This window comes from Dipodomys spectabilis, unplaced genomic scaffold (assembly GCF_019054845.1).
Source record: "Dipodomys spectabilis isolate Male_0828 unplaced genomic scaffold, ASM1905484v1 ptg000030l, whole genome shotgun sequence".
Classification (NCBI taxonomy): domain Eukaryota; kingdom Metazoa; phylum Chordata; class Mammalia; order Rodentia; family Heteromyidae; genus Dipodomys; species Dipodomys spectabilis.
In genome coordinates this window covers 13,034,486-13,052,806 of record NW_024870707.1, presented here as the reverse complement: position 1 = coordinate 13,052,806, position 18,321 = coordinate 13,034,486, and the positions used below count along the sequence as shown (strand labels likewise).

At 57.6% G+C, this 18,321-nt stretch overlaps 1 protein-coding gene across 2 annotated transcripts; it reads left to right on the top strand.

The window, feature by feature from the left end:
• Positions 1-19: 19 nt before the first annotated feature.
• Positions 20-9,754, top strand: Mrpl21 (mitochondrial ribosomal protein L21). Of its 2 annotated transcripts, XM_042676068.1 has the most exons (7): positions 20-119; positions 3,183-3,240; positions 5,435-5,520; positions 6,382-6,545; positions 7,563-7,615; positions 7,935-8,038; positions 9,527-9,754. In XM_042676068.1, the coding sequence occupies exons 1-7, from the start codon at positions 20-22 to the stop codon at positions 9,589-9,591; spliced, it is 630 nt and encodes a 209-aa protein (XP_042532002.1). In that variant the 3' UTR covers positions 9,592-9,754. The 2 variants fall into 2 exon arrangements, with proteins under 2 accessions (XP_042532002.1, XP_042532003.1); XM_042676069.1 differs by lacking the exon at positions 20-119 and having other exon boundaries at positions 3,183-3,252.
• Positions 9,755-18,321: the final 8,567 nt, after the last annotated feature.

Genomic DNA, 18,321 nt, shown 5'->3' with positions numbered 1-18,321 from the left:
GGGTCAGGCGGCGGGCAAGATGGCGGCGGCGGCGGTGGCTTCGGCGCTGGCGGGCACCCTGGGGCGGCTGGCGCGCGCGGGCGGCCGCAGCGTCCGGGCTCCTTCGCGGCCCGGGGCCGGTGAGACCCGGGCGCCCCGGGCGGGGGGGAGGGCGGGGTGCGGCGGGCGGGAGTCGGCCCCCGGCCCCCGCCGCGTCCCCACGTCCCGGAGGCCCGGAGCGGTCAGGCGGCCACGCAGCGGGGCCGGGCGCAGCCTGAGCGGGCCCCGGCCCGCCTCCCCCGAAGGCGGAGGCCTCCCCCGAGCCGAGGCCTCGCGCGCGCCGGACTCCGGCGAGCCGGACTCCGAGGCCGCCGGGCTGGGGGACTCCGGCGAGCCGGACTCCGAGGCCGCCGGGCTGGGGGACTCCGGCGAGCCGGACTCCGAGGCCGCCGGGCTGGGGGACTCCGGCGAGCCGGACTCCGAGGCTGCCGAGGAGGGTCCGCATTCTGCCCGCCTCGGCCGCCGGGCTGGGGGGCGGCTCGGGGGCGGCGCACGGGGGCTAGGCTCCGAGTTCAAACCCACCAGCAGCCACGGCAATGCCGCGGAGTCGCGGACAGGGAGGGAGGGTAAGTAGGCAGAGCACAGAGGACTTGTAGGGCTGTGAAGTTTCCTCCGGGACCGCAGTGGTCGGTGCCCGTCATTGACAGATCCATAGTCCACACAGCCCTAGAGAGCCCTGAGGTAGACTCTGGACTGCTAGGCGCACCGCTCAGGGAAGGGGACGTTGTTAGTGAAGGGCTGATAAAGTATTTTAGAAATAACCATAATCGGGGGTAACATTGTCCAAAAGAGAAATTACACACTACCTGAATTATGCAATTATAATCCCTCTCTACACACCTTAATAAAAATTATACACTTAAAATGCCAGGCGCTGGTGGCTCACGCCTGTCATCCTAGCTACTCTGGAGGCTGAGATCTGAGGATCACCTTTCAAAGCCAACCTGGGCAGGGAAAGTCGGTGAGACTCTAAACCACTCAGAAAACCAGAAGTGGCACTGTGGCTCAAGTGGCAGAGCACTCGCCTTGAGCTGAAGAGCTGAGGGCCAGCACCCAGACCCAGAGTTAAGGCCCCACAACCAACAAAAAAACAAAAAAGCATAAGCACAGAATTGAGCCAGGTGTCAGTAACTGTTGAGTTGAAAGAGAATTTACTCCACACCCCACCCTGCATTCTCAGCAGCACTGAGGTTTGAACTCAAAGCCTCCCACTTGGTAGGCAGGTGTTCTACTGCTGAACCATGCCTGCCCCTCTTTTTTGCTTTAGTTATATATTCTCAGTAAGGGTTTCCAGCTTTTTCCCCAGGGCAGGCCTTCGACCTCCATTCTGTACTTGGCCTCTCAAGTAGCTGAGATCCTAGGGGTGTTCACCACCTTATCCCGCCATATTCTGTGTACTTTTGATACTTGACACTTTTGGTAATAAAACTTAAGTTTTAGTAGACAGGGACATTTTTCTAGAAGCTGTGGGACTTTCCTTGTTCTGGCATAAATCAGATGCTGGGTTAAGTCCCAGATGCCCAGGGAAAGGCGGAGTGAGGACAGAAATGGTGACCAAAAAGTGAAGAGGGGTAAAGGACCCAGGGTGGACAAACAGTCCACAGGCTCCCAGGAGCCCAAAGGGTGATGCGCTCTCCGTGGAGCCTGGGCAAAGCGAAGGCCCTAGGTTTGGGTTACAGGAAGAGCAAATTGGTTGCAAGAACTTTCTCCCTAAGCCCTCACCAGCACAGGGCTGTCAGGACAGGTTCCAAATCCCTGATCCCTGGAGTGATGGCCTGGCAGAGCCTTTGTCTCAAAACCATTACTGCCCCTGTCACCTGTCACTGCTGCTTGTGCTTTGATGGAGCTGATGGGGGAGAGAGTCAGGCAGTTTTGTAAAATAACACACTTGGTGTATTTGAAAACTAATAGGGCTTATGGAGAGTAAGAAAGCATGAATTGGGGTGGGAAGGGTTTGGCTTGTTTGGTTAGTGGGTTAGCAGGTAGACTTTGAATGTGGGTCTTAGCTTGATGGATGATTTATGGGTGTGAGCCACCTCCTTCAGCTGTTAGTTTTTTGTGACAGTGTCTCCCTCTATAGTCCAGGTTGGCCTGGAACTCATAATCTTCCTTCCTCTAACTTCTAAATACTGGAATGCAGAGGCAGGAAGATGGGTATTATAGGCGTACACCACCACATTCAGTGGGATTCAACTTTTATGTCTGGGGAAGACCTCTATCCTGCGGTGGTACTTGGTGGACACCCAAAGGAAATGAGGGGACGAGTTTTTGGGGACCTGGTGAGGCAGAGGGAGGCAATGTTCCAGCCCAGGGAGAGGCCCTGCAGGCCCCACCATGACCAGGAAGTCAGAGGGACAGGGGCAGGTGAACCAAACAGATGGAGAGATGGAGCCACTGGTGTTAGAGGACTTGGCATTTTCACTGAGTGAGGTGGAAGCTGCTGGAAGGTTCTGGCCACAGCAGGATGTGAGCTGATTTTGTTGTTGTTGTTTGTTTTTGTCAGTCATGGGGCTTGAACTCTGGGCTTGGGCACTGTCTGTGAGCTCTTCAGCTCAAGGTAAGCACTCTACCACTTGAGCCACAGCTCCACTTCCAGTTTTCTGGTGGTTTATTGGAGATAAGAGTCTCACAGGGGGCTGGAAAGGTGGCTCAGTGGTAGAGAGCTTGCCTTGCATGCCTGAGGCCCTGGGTTCGATTCCTCAGTACTACATAAGCAAAAAGAAAGAAGCTGGAAGTGGTACTGTGGCTCAGGTGGTAGAGCCCTAGCCTTGAGCTAAAGAGCTGAGGACAGCGCCCAGGCCCAGAGTTCAGGCCCCACAACTGGACCTCCCTCACCCCCCCCTCCCCCCCCCCCAAAAAAAAAGAGTCTCAAAGCCTTTCCTGCCTGGGCTGGCTTTGAACTGAGATCCTCAGATCTCAGCCTCCTGAGTAGCTAGGATTATAGGTGTGAGCCACCAGAGTCCAGCCCTGACTGATGTTATAGAAGCCCAAAGCCCCCCGTGCTGTTCGTTGGGGTCCCTGGTGAGGTTCCTTCTGGCGCATGCCTGAGCTTTCAGGCGGTGGTGGGTGAAGAGCGGGGTTGGTGCGGCCCTGGGTCTGGCCTGTGCGTCTCACGGTGATGGACGTGTTTTCTTGTCCCTCAGGCTCCCTCTGGTCTGCCACACGAAGGAACAGCTCGCAGAGCGCCCCGTTTCCACCTGGGTAATACCAAATGTGGGTTTGCTGATCCCCTTCCTCTCGAGAACTTTCTCAACATTGGGCTTCCTATGGTGGGGTCTGGGTTTGAGCTTTTCACTTCAGCTTTTTGGGCCATAGTTTTCTGAGCCCTCCGTAGAGTGGAGGCTGTGGAGGCGCAGGCCGCGGTGCCCAGGCCACATCACCAACGGGAAGCCTAGCCACTCAGGGTTTCTAGACAGAGAAAGCATATCCCTCGTTAAGATGCCAGGCTTAGAAAAGGTTAATGTAACAGAATTGGAGCAGGTCACAGCCAGGGGTAGGGACAGGCCGGAAGCGCAGGGGGCTGTGGTGCTCTGCTGTGGCCTCACAGCCACGGGTGCCACCGGGCCGGCCAATGTCTGCAGCCAGGGACACCGAGTCACTGGCCCTCACCTGCTCCTGGTGGAGGCCATAGGTACCGATCCAATGGGGCTTGAACGTCCAGCAAAGGAGAATGTTTAAATAGTTCACAGTGCTACGGTGGGGCTGGGAGGCCCCAGTTCCCATGCAGAGCTACAGAATGAACACACAGGCCAGGCACTGGTGGCTCACACCTGTAATCCTAGCTACTCAGGAGGCTGAGATCTGAGGATCATGGTTCAAAGCCAGCCCAGGCAGAAAAGTCCGTGAAACTCTTATCGCCGATAAACCTCTAGAAAACCAGAAATGGCGTTGTAGCTCAAGCAGTAGAGTGTTCACCTTGAGCTGAAGGACAGCTCCCAAGCCCAGAGTTCAAGCCCCACGACCGACCAAAAAAAAAAAAAAAAGAATAGACACATGGCTCTGCAGCACTGGCACAGGCTTCTGATGGAACCCGGTGTCTCAGCTCTCAAAAGGAGAAGTTAGTGCTGATGTTACCAGGGCCTGTTTTCCTGACATTTCTGCAAAGCTCTCTCTGCTCATGGTCTTCATCTGGCCCTGGACCCCCCAGTCCAGGAGGCTGAACAGGGAAGACTTCTAAAGAACAGCTTCTGAAGCCAGGCGCTGGTGGCTCACGCCTGTCATCCTAGCTTCTCAGGAGGCTGAGATCTGAGGATCGCAGTTCAAAGCCAGCCCAAGCAGGAAAGTCCACGAGACGCTTATCTCCAGTTGACTACCAGAAAACCAGAAGTGGCGCTGTGGCTCAATTGATAGAACACTTCTCCTTGAGCTGAAGAGCTTAGGGACAGTGCCCAGGCCCAGAGTTCAAGCCCCACAACCAACCAAAAAAAAAAAGCTTCTGAGCCAATTGCAGTACCTCACACCTGTAATCCTAGCTGCTCAGGAGGCTGAGATCTGAGGATCTAAGTTGGAAATCAATCAGAGCAGGAAAAGTTTGTGAGACTCTCATCTCCAGTTAATCAGCAAAAAAGCTACAAGTAAGCCAGGCGCTGGTGGCTCACGCCTGTAATCCTAACTACTAAAGAGGCTGAGATCTGAGGATCATGGTTCAAAGCCAGCCCGGGCAGGAAAGTCCGTGAGACTCTTACCTCCTGTAAACCAGTAGAAAACCGGAAGTGGTGCTATGACTCAAGCGTTAGAGTGCTCGCCTTGAGTTGAAGAGCTGAGGGACAGTTCCCAAGCCCAGAGTTCAATCCCCATGACCAAAAAAAAAAAAAAAGCCACAAGTAGAACAGTATATCAGGTAGTAGAGCTCCAGCCTTGAGCAAAAAAGCTTAGGGTCAGCGCGCAGACCCTGAGTTCTAGCCCCAGTACCGGTGCGCGCGCGCGCACACACACACACACACACATCAAAGAACATCCTGGCCTGTCAAGGTCACTGCCAGGCCTCAGTCCCTGGCATTGGTGTCCCAGGGCTCAGCAGGGTGGGAATGCGCCATTCAGAGCACAGACTGCACACAGCCCACGGGGCATGTGGTCACGACAGGCCACCCTGGTCTCAGGTCTGTCTGTGTGTGTCCTGTGGAGCAGGACCCTGGGGACTGGTAAGCTGCTGCTGTAGGGTACACGCAGTCCTGAGGGGCGTGCAGATCCCTCAGGGTACACCGAGGCCCTAGCGCACCGGTGTTGTGGAACCCCTCAACCTCTCCATAATTCACACTCCCAGCACCCCTCGGCACCCCTCCCGAGGGCTCTGAGGACACAGGTCCTTCCCCTCCCAACACGTGACCTGGCGGCCTTGCTTGGGGACTCAAAGCTTCCTGTCACGCGTGACGTGGTTATATGAAATGTGTTACAGGTACGTTCCCAAAACCTCCCTGAGTTCCCCTCCATGGCCGGAAGTTGTCTTGCCAGACCCCGTGGAGGAGACCAGGTACCACACAGGTAAAGACATCCGTCATTCGGCAGTGGTCATGCCTCAGGGCCGGAGTCCAGGTGTCCCCGTGGGCCTAGCCATAGCCTGGTTTGGTTTCCATGTGAAATGCCCAAGTTTAAGACGCTCATTCACAGCCAAACAGCCACCCAGCAGCTGCCTGGGTCCTAGCAGATAACGGGGATGGCGACCTCTCGTGGTGGATGCCTGGGTCCCCACACCCAAAGCTGGCGCGGGGTCTCACACCTGCAATCCTAGCTACTCAGGAAGCTGAGATCTAAGGATTGCAGTTCAAAGCCAGCCTGGGCTGCAGAGTCCCTGAGACTCATATCTCCGGTTAACCAGCAAGAGGCTGGAAGTAGAGCTGTGGCTCAAGTGGTAAAGTGCCAGCCTTGAGCAAAAAGGGCTCAGGAACAGCACCCAAGCTCTGAGTTCAAGCCCCAGCATCAGCACCTAAAAATATAAGTGACTGAGGCAGGTGCGGTGGGCTCACCTGTGATCCCCACTCGGCAGGGGCAGGAGCCACGTGGGGACTGGCACGGAACCTGCCAGCTTTGCGGTTACACTGGGTGCCCCTCCAGCAAGACCTCCCCTTTCCTTTCTCAGGCCGCACTCTCCCCAGTTTTCCCACAGCTGTAGGAGTGAGTCAGGCTTGCTGACACCCAGCCAGAGGTTCGCAGGAGTGCCTGGGCCCTAGAGCTGCACAGGATCACGTGCCACCACACCAGAACTTCGGGGGGGGGGGTAGGCTCAGCACTGCGGGGGCTCGGGCAGGGTCAGTCTGCACATCTACCCAGGGCCTTGCACCTGGCACTCCATGTTGGGTGGAATACCGGCCAGGGCAGCTGCCCCTTCCTGTTCCTCCCCCCCAGAGGTGGTGAGGAAGGTGAACGGGCTGATCTCCGCGGGCCAGTACGGCCGGCTCTTCGCTGTGGTACACTTTGCTGGCCACCAGTGGAAGGTGACCTCAGAGGACCTGATTTTAATTGAAAACGAGCTGGACATCCAGTGCGGAGACAGGATTTGCCTGGAGAAGGTGAGGCGGGGGGGGGGGGGGTGAGAAGGTGGGGCTGGGGCTGGCCACCCCATGTGGCCTCCCCACTGGGGTGCGGGGCAGGAGGCCGGGACGGAGCCGGCCGCAGCTCCCAGCTTGCCCTGGCCCTGTAGACTCACTCTAAGGGGACAAAGGCCTGATCGCTTTGCCCTGCTGTCTGCATACCATCATCACAATCCACGTCCCTCGCTCCCTGGCCCAGGAGTGCTGGATTTCAGGGGTGAGGTCCAGGGAAGTGTAGGGCGGGGTCTCCTGGCCCCCCATGGAGACGCCCTTCCCCACCTCTGGGTCCAGCTGGCCCCCTGGCTCCCCAGGGCAGCTTCCCAGCCACCGTTGACCTGCAGAGCTGAGTGTGTGCAGCAGCTCTGTCCTGTGAGCCGCTTGCCGCTTGCTCTTTACGCAGTCACAGCTCTGCAGTGGACTTGTGAGGGTATGCTTAACAGGAAGAAGAGGATTTCCTTTACTCGTTAGAACTCTGCTTTGCCATTGGAGCTTTGTGTATTTGTATCACAGAGCCCGTGTCTCTGGTCCAGAGTGGGTCTCAGAACCTAAAACAAGCCGGCAGCTGGCAGAGCTGAGTGCTGTGGACACATTTTTCTTGAGGTGCAGGGCGTGGACCAGAGCCTGGCACAGGCCACCTGTGTGCTCTGCCGGCCCTAACCCTATCCGAGCACCCCGTCACAGCCTCTCACATGAGCACTGGGGCTGGGGTGGAGCTTGGGACAGAGCACACACTGCATGCTCTGTGTTCGGGTCCATCACCAGCCCCAGACCCTGGGAACAAAGAAGGAGGACACTCCTTTTACTACCTTAAGGTGCGTCATCTGATGACTGTCCTATGAAAATGCATGTTGCTCCTTTGCTGGGCATGGGGGCTCATGCCTGCAGTCCCAGCACTCAGGAGGCAGTGGCTGGGGCATGGCAGCTTTGAGGCTCACCTTGCTCTGTGCACATGGGCTGTCTTTGGAGCAGCACTGAACTCCCGCATCACTTTCTCAGGTTCTGCTGGTCGGAGCACACGACTTCACCCTGCTGGGCAAGCCACTGCTCAGGTGAGGGGCTGCGGGCGAGGGCTAGGTGTGTGGGTGGACATGGTGTGGCTGCCCAGGTGGTGTCCAGGGCACTGGCGGCCACCCCGACTACAGTGTGTGTCCGTGTGCTCAGGGGTGGGGGGGACCTGTTGTCCCACAGGGACCCCCAGCGGACCCCAGTCATCAGCTCATCCCTCGCAGCACTCAGGATTTTTCAGGGAACCTGCAGTGCAGACCCGCAACTCCTGCAGCCCAAGAAGGAGGCAGCTTCACTGTGGACTGGCACTCGAGAGCCAGGCTGATCAGGAGGGGGTCTGCTCTCCCATGTCTTTCCTTCCAGTAAGGATCTCGTTCAGGTGGAAGCCACGGTCATCGAGAAGACAGAATCATGGCCAAAAGTCAACATGAAATTTAGGAAAAGGAAAAACTTCAGGAAGAAGCACAGTAAGTCAGAGCGCTGTGTCTCGGGCGCCCACGGAGGCCGGCCCTGAGCCGCCCTGAGCCACCGCCAGCGCCGCGGGGCTGTGTCCCGGTGGAGGCTGGCCCTGAGCCGCCCTGAGCCACCGCCGGCGCTGTGGGGCTGTGTCCCTGCCGAGGCCGGCCCTGAGCCGCCCTGCTGTGTCCTGGCGGAGGCCGCCCCTAGTAACAGTTACCAGAGCTGTGTGGACCAGGTCTCCTGGGGTTGCTCACACTATTGGCCAAGATTAGGGCAGTTCCAGAGTAGCCGTGAACCCTGACCCCACCAGGACTCAGCACGAGACACGTGAGAGCCGTGTTGACATCTTGGTGGCGCTAGCAGCGTGGCGGGCATTCCCACATTGGCCATGGAGCCAGGACGCAGGGAGGGCTGGGCAGTGGAGTGCTGTGCGGCTGCCATCTGGAGCCAGAATGGGACGGGGCAGGGCAGGCCTGCGTCTCAGAGCTCACGCCAAGGAGGATGGTATCCTGTGGGGACCACGGCTGGGGCACAGGCAGGGCCGCCGTGGCAGCGCCCTCCTCAGGTGAGCCGGGCAGCCCGCAGGGATCTGACGGGCATTGCATTAAGTCCTTTAAATGAGCCGCGGTGCAGCGGCCTGCCAAGGCCGTGCCAAGGGCCGAGGCCAGGGCTGGCAGGGTTTAAGATGGTGGAGGGGAGGAAGTGGCGCTGTGGCTCAGGTGGTAGAGCGCTCGCCTTGAGCTGAAGAGCTGAGGGACAGCGCCCAGGCCCAGAGTTCAAGCCCCACGACCGACCAAAAAAAAAAAAAAAAGATGGTGTAGGGGGCCACAGCCAGAGTGGTGGCCTGGAGAGCGCGTTGGGAGTGCGGGTAGGCCCGGCAGGGGGTGAGATGGTCTAGCAGGCAGGCATCAGGCAGGAGTTGGGGCACAGCCGGGACAGGACAGAGTTCAGCCACGGGGAGGCGCCAGCGTCTCCTGGCTAGAGGGTGTGGGGTCACTCTGCAGGGGGCGCAGGCGTGACAGGATGTGAGAGGGGACCCAGAGGGGAGCAGGTGGGTTGGAAATCTCCCGGGGGGGGGGGGGGGGGACGCACCAGACCTGTGGTGTGGCGTGTGTGTGTCAGCCCGAGGGGGCTGGACGGCCGGTGCCAGCTTCCTGCCTGGGGGGAGGCCGCGCTGCTTCCCACTGGCAGATCCATTTTCTCCGCCAGGGCTCAGCCAGGGAAGCCAGTGGGTGCCAGCGGCGGCTGCCTTTCCCCTCCAATCCTGGAGGGGGCGCACACGGCTCATGTCTAATAGGTGGGCAGCGGAGGCCTGTCCTGCCAGCCCTGGGGCACTGCCAGCACCCTCATGGCAGCCCCACTGGCCACACTGGGGCTTACCTGCCTCCAGGCAGGAGCACCAGAGCCACGGGGCAGCTGGGTGCTGGGCCTCCCCGGCCCGTGGCTAGCTGCGATGGGCGGGACCCAGCTACCCATGACCTTGCTCTCTCCCCCAGTTAACGTGAACCCACAGACCATCCTCCGCATTAACAGCATCCAGATCGCCCCGCGCCTGCTGTGACCGCCCCACTGACGTTTATGAGTGTGAAGGCAGGAGGCTGAGGTCTGAGGACAGCAGTGTGGAGGCCGCCCAGGCAGGAAGGCCCACGAGACTCATCTCCAAGGAACCACCAAAAACCAGGCATGAGGCTGTGGCTCAAGTGGTAGAGCACTAGCCTAGAGCACCAGAGCTCAGGGACAGCGCCCCCGCCGCGTTCAAGCCCAGGACCCGCACACAAAAAAATGAAAAAAGTGAAAATAAACGTGTCCTTGGTGAAGGCAGAGCCTGTGGTGGGGTATGAATCCCGCACTGAGGACATTTTCCACCCTCAGCCCCCCCCCCCCAGGTGGCAGAGTCCAGGGGAGCAGCTTGGGTTTCATAGCTGGCCCTGGGAGCAGACCCACGGGGTGAACTCTAGCCCAGTCTGAATGCACCTGCTCCTGCTCTGTCCCTGCCCCGCCCTCCACCCTGGGGGCCTCCGCAGTCAGGGAGGGCGGGGCAGGACGGCCAGCGAGACTAGGCTGCTCGCAAGGCCAGGCTGCAGCCGGGAGGACCCAGGGAGGACTCAGTGTCCACCCCAAGTGACGCGGAAACACTTCCTCCTGCTGCCCAGCAGTCCATGCCCTCTCCAGAGGCGGAGATGGGCACTCGAAGGCCAGTGCCCTGCAGGACACCCCTGCAGTGCCTGCCTGACGAGGCCAGGCCGCGGGCTCAGGGCGGTGCACAGATGGGGCAGGAGCCTGGGGCGTGGGGTGCTCCTGCGCTCCACCACTGGTTGAGATGGGGTCTCGTGAACGTCTGTCTTACAGGCATGAGCAGCTATACCTGGCCCACTCATTTGTTTGGGGTTGTTTGGGGTTGAGTGGTAGAGATACAACTGCCACCTCTGCCACAAGTCCACGGGCACAAAGCTGTGACGATGTCTGTGGCCGTCTACTGGGGAGTCTGTCTCCAGATCTGAGGGGCCGCCACCCCCTCCCCATCCCTCACCCTTCATGCCCAGGCTACGCTCCGGGCTCCTCCGCTAGCCCATGTCTGGGGCTGCAGCCCGTGGCTCCCCACTTCCACCCGTGCATGGCTGTCAAACCGAGCGTGGCCCCGCCTCTCCCTGCGTGGCGCTCCTGCCCTGTACAGCTCCCAGGCCCTGCCTCTCCCTGCGCGGCACCCCGGCCCTGCCTCTCCCTGCGCGGCACCCCGGCCCTGCCTCTCCCTGCGCAGTGCCCCGGCTGTGCCACTCAGCCTCCGCTGAAGCCCCCGCACCCCTAAACCCCCCAGCACAGAGAGGCACGCTGGACAGGAGCACCGTCCTCTGAGGGCCAGCCGGCACCGGGCCCTCGGGCTCCCGGGGCCGTGCAGGATGGTCCGCGTGCTCCCGGGCCCTCGTGGGGAGAGCCCCGCACGCCTTCCCAGGCCGCCGGGCACTGCGCTAAGCCGCGGCCCCGGCCCCTGGCCCCGTGCCAGCAGCGCCTCGTGACTGTACAGCTTCACGGGCTGCAGGTCAGGTGGCCGCCACCTGCCCCTGTCACCTGCTTTTCTGTGTCCTGGAGCACGGCACACGGGCCGCGGCGGGGGGGGGGGGGGGGGGGGCGGCGCCTGGTGCTCGTCGTGGGTGCGGCTCGGTGCTCTGTCTTACTGGGGTAAGAGGTGGGTGCCCAGTGCCGGCTGGCACCCGTGGTTCCTGTGTGTGTGGACGCATGCCCCTTGACCCTCTCCCTGGGAGCAGACAGCACCAGTACACTTTGGTTTTTTTTGGTAGTACCAGGACTTGAACCCAGGGCCTCACCCTTGCTAGGCAAGTGCACTGGCATTTGAGCTGTGCTTGCAGCCCTCGGGTGTGGGTAAGTTTTAAGGTAGGGCTTCAGTACTACACCTGGCCCGCTTGTGTCTTTAGGGTTGTCTGGGGTCTTCGTGCTGGGGACACAGCTGCACACCCCTGCCACAAGTCCACTGTGATGCACGCCAGGCTCTGCTCAGCACTGACCCAGTGGACAGCTCCCCCGACTGGGACCTGGTGAGGGGCCTGAGCAGCTCTGTGGCCGCACAGCCGGGCCGAGGCTGGGGTCCCGGGCGAGGAGGGGTGGTATCAAGCAAGGCTGGCAGCACCGAGGTAGAGACGGATTCCTGGACAGTCACAGGCCTGCCAGGCCAGACCCTCGAAGCTGCTACATAGGTTATGCAGCTGACAGATGCGCTCCGTACTGTCTAAAGGATGGGCCAAGGGCAGAGGCCACAGGACCTTTGCACAGGATTTTGGAAATGTGAAGTCAGGAAAATTGCTACTGTATTTCCGTCCAGCTTGTCACCCCCGGGCCTCAGCTTCGGGGAGTCCCAGACCTGCAGCCGCCCACAGGGATAAGAGAAGCACTCGGAAGGCTGGATGCCCTTTGACACACACATCTCTTGTCCCATGATGGCTTGGCAGCTGGGGCCCAGCTAGGGGCAGAGCCCAGCGGCCTACCACTCTGCATTGATAAGCCTTGTTGCCATTCGATGCTGGGCTGGGACCCAGAGGCTTGCCAGCCAAGAGCATGACAGTCCTCGGACCGACTCAGTCCACATGGGGGGCGAAGGCGTGCCCCAGCGTGCTCCCAGCTCCCACCCTCAGCGCCCTCACATGGACAAAGGTCACTGCGCCAACGGTTGATTTTTAAAGTAAGATCCCATCTTACAGGAGTTGCCCTTGCACACCAAAGAAGAAACCAAAAGCCAGGCGCTCACATGAGCCTGTCATCCCAGCTACTCAGGAGGCTGAGATCTGAGGATCGAGGTTCAAAGCCAGCACAGGCACGAAAGTCCATGAGACTGTTGTCTCCAGTGAACCACCAGAAAACGAGAAGTGGAGCTATGGCTCAAGATGTAGAGCGATGCCTCCATCAGAAAGAGTGACATCGCTCCATTTGTTAGGAAATGGAAAGGCTTGGAAAAAAGCGTATTAAGTGAAGTAAGCCAAGCCCAAAGAAGCAGGTCCGTGGTCTCCCTCATCTGCAATAACTAGTATACATCTAGGACAAGCCGAAGAGGTCAGAAGCTATGTACATATGACCAGATACGGTGATGCCAAATGAAATGAACCCCAGGACAGGGACACGAGAGGTTTTATCTTTGATGCTGTTGTTTTTAATGTACTTACAATGTACTGTGTGATTTTTTTTTTTCTTTTGTATGTTCTTGCCCCATGGTACAACCCCTGTTGTCACTGGATTTGATTCCAGTGCCCTGCATCTTGAAGAGACGTTTTTCTAATTTGGGGAGGGGAAAGGAAATAACAAAATGCTGAAATAAGGATACAGGATGCCCCATTGTAACCATGAGATGTACACGACACTGTTGAAAACGAACTTTACAGCTTGGGGGGGGGGCAAGGAGTTGGGAGGTGGGAAGGGTGGGGATGGTAGGGGAAAAACAAAGGAGGGGGTAGCAATGCTTGATAGGAAATGGACTCATGACCTTGCTCATGCAACGGTAAGTATCTTTACAATAAAATACATATTGAAAGAAGAAAAGATCCAAAATGTAAAAACAAGTGGTAGAGCGCTAGGCCGCCTTGAGTGAAGAGCTCAGGACCAGCGCCAGCCCCGGCCGGAGCCCCCGGGAACAGCCTGGCTGGCAAAAACCGGTCAAAGAGGGACAAAGGGGGGAGGGGGGAGGGCAAAGCTTTGATTCCTGGGCGGCCACGTGGCCACCCTGTGAGGGAACGGCTGCCGAGGTCAGCAGTGGAGGTGAAGGCAGCCAGAGGGAGCCTGTCCCTGGGGAGGACCCAGGACCGGAGGCTGCGATCTAGAGGATCACGGCTCAAAGCCCACCAAGACAGGAAAGTCCGGGAGACACCATCTCCAAAACAACCAGCGAAGAGCTGCATGGAGGTGCGGCTCCAGTGCTACAAAGCCGACCAACCCTAAACCACAAAAATGGCTTCACTCATGGGCCTGGGAGCAGCCCCAAGGGGACACGTAGGCCAGGACAGCAGAAAGAAGCACATTGAAGAGCTCTGAGCACCAAGGAACTGCAAACCCCAGGAACTGCTTCAGTTCAGGGGGCAGAGGGAAGCCTGAGGAGTCGGAACCAAGATGCACTGTGGCTGCGGGTGTGGCCCAGGAAATCCTCTGGGCCCCGGGATTCACAGCCTTCCCAAGACCTAACTAAAGAAGCCAGGACCCGTGGCTCACGCCTGGAATCCTAGCTACTTGGGAGGCTCAATGCTCAAGGCCAGCCTGGGCAGAAAAGTTCCGGAAACCCCATCTTAGTGAAGAGCTGGATGCAACAGTGCACTTCCGCTCTTCCAGCTACAACAGGTAGCCGAGCATTGGCGATGGCACCCGGGTGCCTGCCAAGGTCAGAAGTGAGACTCTACCTAAAATTACAGGCAAAAACCTGGACTGGAGGCGTGACTCAGTGGTAAGAGCGACCACTTAGGAAGCTGGAGGTCCCGGAGTTCCAACCCCACTATATATAATAATAAAACAGAAAAATGCTCAGGGACAGAGCCAAGGCTCCCCCGCCCATGCAGTGTAGGAGCATATACACAAGCACACACACACACAGTGTAAGAGTACACACACGCACTCACACACGCAGTGTAAAAGCAGGCTTACCCCCTACTACCAGAACCTCCAAAAGCTCTGAAGACAACTGTGGAATTGTGGGACAGCGGCCTTCAATTACGTGTGGATTTCCCGTGCACTGCTCCATGCCCAGGTCCCGTGGGTGGCCTTGTGGCCTTCACCAACCAGCTGCCAGCCTGGCTTCCCGTCCCCGCTCCCTCAGCAGGGGGGTGCAGAGGGGCAGTCCTGAGGCTTGAAATCAGGCATTTCTTCTCAGCATTTTGCTCATGGTTGGTGCTCTACCACTTGAGCCACAGCGCCACTTCCGGCTTTTTGCTTATGTGGTGCTGAGGAATCGAACCCAGGGCCTCAGGCATGCAAGGCATGCGCTCTACCACTGAGCCACCTTCCCAGCTCCCGACAGGGCATTTTCTAAGCCTGGGCACAGGTCCCAGGTCCGGCGCTCATCCCTGCCGCCACAGACTGTAATCATTCCAGCAGAGCAAGGCTACAGAACCAGAGCCTCGGTGACAAGCGAGCAAGGTAGAGACACAGAGAACGCCCCGAAGTTCAAGTTCCTCGCAGCCTGGCCACAGGAGTCTCACCTTGTCGCTGGGCCACGGATGATCCTGTGTCCTTTGACAACCCGGCAGAGCCAGGCGCCGTTGGCCCAGCCCTGCAATCCTAGCTATTCAGGAGGCAGAGATCTGAGGATCGCAGCTCGAAGCCAGCCAGCCAGGAAAGACTTTTGAGAGTCTTAGCTCCAAGGAGCCACCGCAGTGGTAGAATCTATAGACCTTTTGGGAAAGGAGTGCAGTAAAAAATGAGCATGAGCTCCCAAGCCTGATCACCAGCCTGGTGCAGAGTCTCAGCGTGCCGAGCTGTGTTCCAAGGACAGTACTTGGGATTTATCTAAAGAACATAATCTGCTCCATGGGAAAACAACGTGTGTGCAGCTGCTCGTGCTGACGATATCGGGGAACTGGAATGATGGGGTCCCCCTGGGTGTCCAGTAATAGGGAGGCAGGAGTCACTGCTGGGTGCCATGACTCACACCTGTCATCCTGGCTACTCAGGAGGCTGAGATCGGAGGATCACGGTTCAAAGTCAGCCTGGGCAGGAAAGTCCTTGAAACTCTTATCATCAATGAACCACCAAAAAGCAGAAAGTAGAACTGTGGCTCGTGTGGTCGAGTGCTAGCCCTAAGGAAAAAAGCCAAAGAACAGAGCCCAGAACCAGAGTTCAAATCCTATTACTGGTAGAAAAAGGTTGGAGAGAAAGAAAAAGAGAAAAGAAAAAGAGGCTGGGAAGGTGGCTCAATGGTGGAGCACTTGCCTAGCATGCATGAGGCCTGGGTTCCATCCTCAGTACCACATACACAGAAGAAGCCAGAGGTGGCGCTGTGGCTCATGTGGTAGAGCTCTAGCCTTGAGCAAATGAAGCTCAGGGACAGTGCCCTAGCCCTGAGTTCAAGCCCCAGGATGGGGAGAGGGTGTGGACAGGGGAGGAAGAAAAGAATAGGAGGATCCTATCACCAAGCAGGTACCCAATGACCCGGAAGGACTGGGGAAAGAGGGAGAGGTAAGTAGAGGGGAGGGGAGAGGAGGAGGGGAGGGGAGGGAGAGGAGGAGGGGAAGGGAAGGGAAAGGCTGGCCTTTCCCCACACAAGAAGCCTTGGAAGTGAATCTCTGAAGCCACCTCTCCACTCCCCACCCCTGTCCCCCTCCGCCCGACCTTCGAGCACAGGGCAGCGCGTCCAGCTGCAGCCTGAAGCCCCAGGACTTGGCAGTCTGCCCTGACTAAAGCAGTGGCCTTGACCGGGCAGCCAGCATTCCCGGAACCCACCCCAGGCCCAGGGCAGGTGCCAGGCCGACCTTTGTACACACTTAGCCACTGCAACAATGTTTCTGGGAGGAAGAGACCGGAAACAACCTCTGTCCTGTCACCAGGGACAAAGTAACTACAGTCAAATAAAACCACAGGCTGGAATGCTTCAAGGAACATATAAAATGTCATATAAAACACACATCAGAGTTAAAGGGAAGGAAGTGCCCATTAAAGGGGAAATGGCTCTGAAGCATAGAAATAAACATAACAAAGGCTCTTGTAGGTGTCTTTTTTTTTTTTTCAGGGATGGGGGATTGTGCCTGCTGGGACTTGAACTTAGGGTGTGGCACTGTCCCTTAGCTTTTTCTGCTCATGACTGGCACTCTACCACTTGAGTCACAGCTCCGTTTCCAGCTTTTTGGTGGTTAGAGATACAAGTCTCACAGACTTTCCTGCCCAGGCTGGCTTCAGACCCCGATCTTCAGATCTCAGCCTCCTGAGAAGCTAGGATTACTAGCACATTCCCCATGACACACAGGAGACAGCCAGATAGACAAGGCTGGAAGATGTGTGTGTGTGTGTGTGTGTGTGTGTGTGTGTGTGTGTGTGTGTGTGTGTGTGTGTGTGTGTGTGTTGTGTGTGTGTGTGTGTGTCTTGAAATCAGGGTCTGGGCATTGTCCCTAAGTTTTTGTGCTCAAGGCTAGCACTCTACCATTTGGAGTCACAGCTGCACTTCCAGTCTTTTTCTTTTTTCTAAATCCATTGTAGGACTTGAACTCAGGGCCTGGATGATATCCCTCAGCTCCTTCTGCTCCAAGAAGTGCTCTACCACTTGAGCCACCGCATTACTTCCAGTTTTCTGGTGGTTCATTGGAGATAAGAGTCTCATGGACTTTCCTGCCTGGGCTGGCTTTGAACTGTGATCCTCAGATCTCAGCCTCCTGAGTAGCTAGGATGACAGGTGTAAGCCACTGGTTTTGTTTTTTGTATTTTGGGGTTTTTTTTGTAGTTAATTGGAGATAAGAGTCTCACAGGCTTTCTTGCCCCAGCTGGCTTTGAACTGTGATCCTTCGACCTCAGCCTCCTGAGTAGGTTAGATTACAGGTATGAGCCACTGCCACAGGTGCCCGGCTATAGGGAAGAAGATTTTTCTCTGAATTTTTTAATCTTTTTAGGGTGCTGGGATGAAACCTCTGTCACTGGACCACGCTACCAGCCCCCTGGAATTTTTTGTCGGTCATGGGGCTTAAACTCTGGGCCTGGACACTGTTACTGCGCTCTTCAGCTCAAGGAGAGCACTCTACTGCTTGAGCCACAGCGCCACTTCCGGTTTCCTAATGGTTTATTGGACTTTCCTGCCCGGGCTGGCTTTGAACCGGGATCCTCAAATCTCAGCCTCCTGAGTAGCTAGGATGACAGGTGTGAGCTACTGGGGGGGGGGGTGTGTTCCAGGGCTGGGGAGAGGTCCCCAAGATGGGAAGGGTCCCCAAGATGGGAGAGGTCCTCAAGATGGGAGGGGTCCCTGGCTGTGAGGAGCCCCCACCTGAGAAAGGAGTCTATGGGATGGGCTGGGTGCCCTGGGCCCTGGAGAGCTGGGAAGGGATTACCGCCCTGGGGTAATCCGGGTGCTTCTTGGCTCAGATGACCTCTCAGCAGCGGGGGAGGAGGCTGAGTGGTGACCCCCATGGAGAAGGTCAGGGCGGTGAGCTTCACTCCAGGGCCCAGGCCCAGCGCAGCTGGGTCCCTACTGGCAGCCCCCACACCAGGCTGATGGGGGAGAGGAGAAGCTGTAGAGGCGTGGCCTGAAGAGCAGCAATGCAAAACACATCCACACAAAACCCAGGAAGTACCAACACAGGCTGCCACACACAAACCTCAGAAAAAGCTCTGCGAAAGAAGCAGTTCAAAGCTGGACGCCAGTGGCTCACGCCTGTCATCCTAGCCACTCAGGAGGCTGAGATCTGAGGATCACAGTTCAAAGCCAGCCTGAGCAGGAAAGGCCGTGAGACTCTTATCTCCAATAAAACACTAGAAAAACAGAAGTGGCGCTGTAGCTTAAGCAGTAGAGCCGCCTTGAGCAGAAGAGCTGAGGGACAGCGCCCAAGCCCAGAGTTCAAGCCCCATGATCCACATACACACACAAAAAGCAGGTCAAATGACCACACTCAGATTCCATCCCAATGAGACAGTGAGCATGTGCAAACACCTACTGGAGATAGGAAGAAAGCAAAGTAGAAGTTGCTAGGGACCAGGGTTATGAAAGTATGACTGCTCACAGCTTCTGGGGTCCCTTTCAGGGGAGAAGGTTTAGGGAGAATGTTCTGGAATTACATCGAGAAGCTGGTGGCACAGCCTTGGGAGTTGTATGTTTTTAAATGATTGA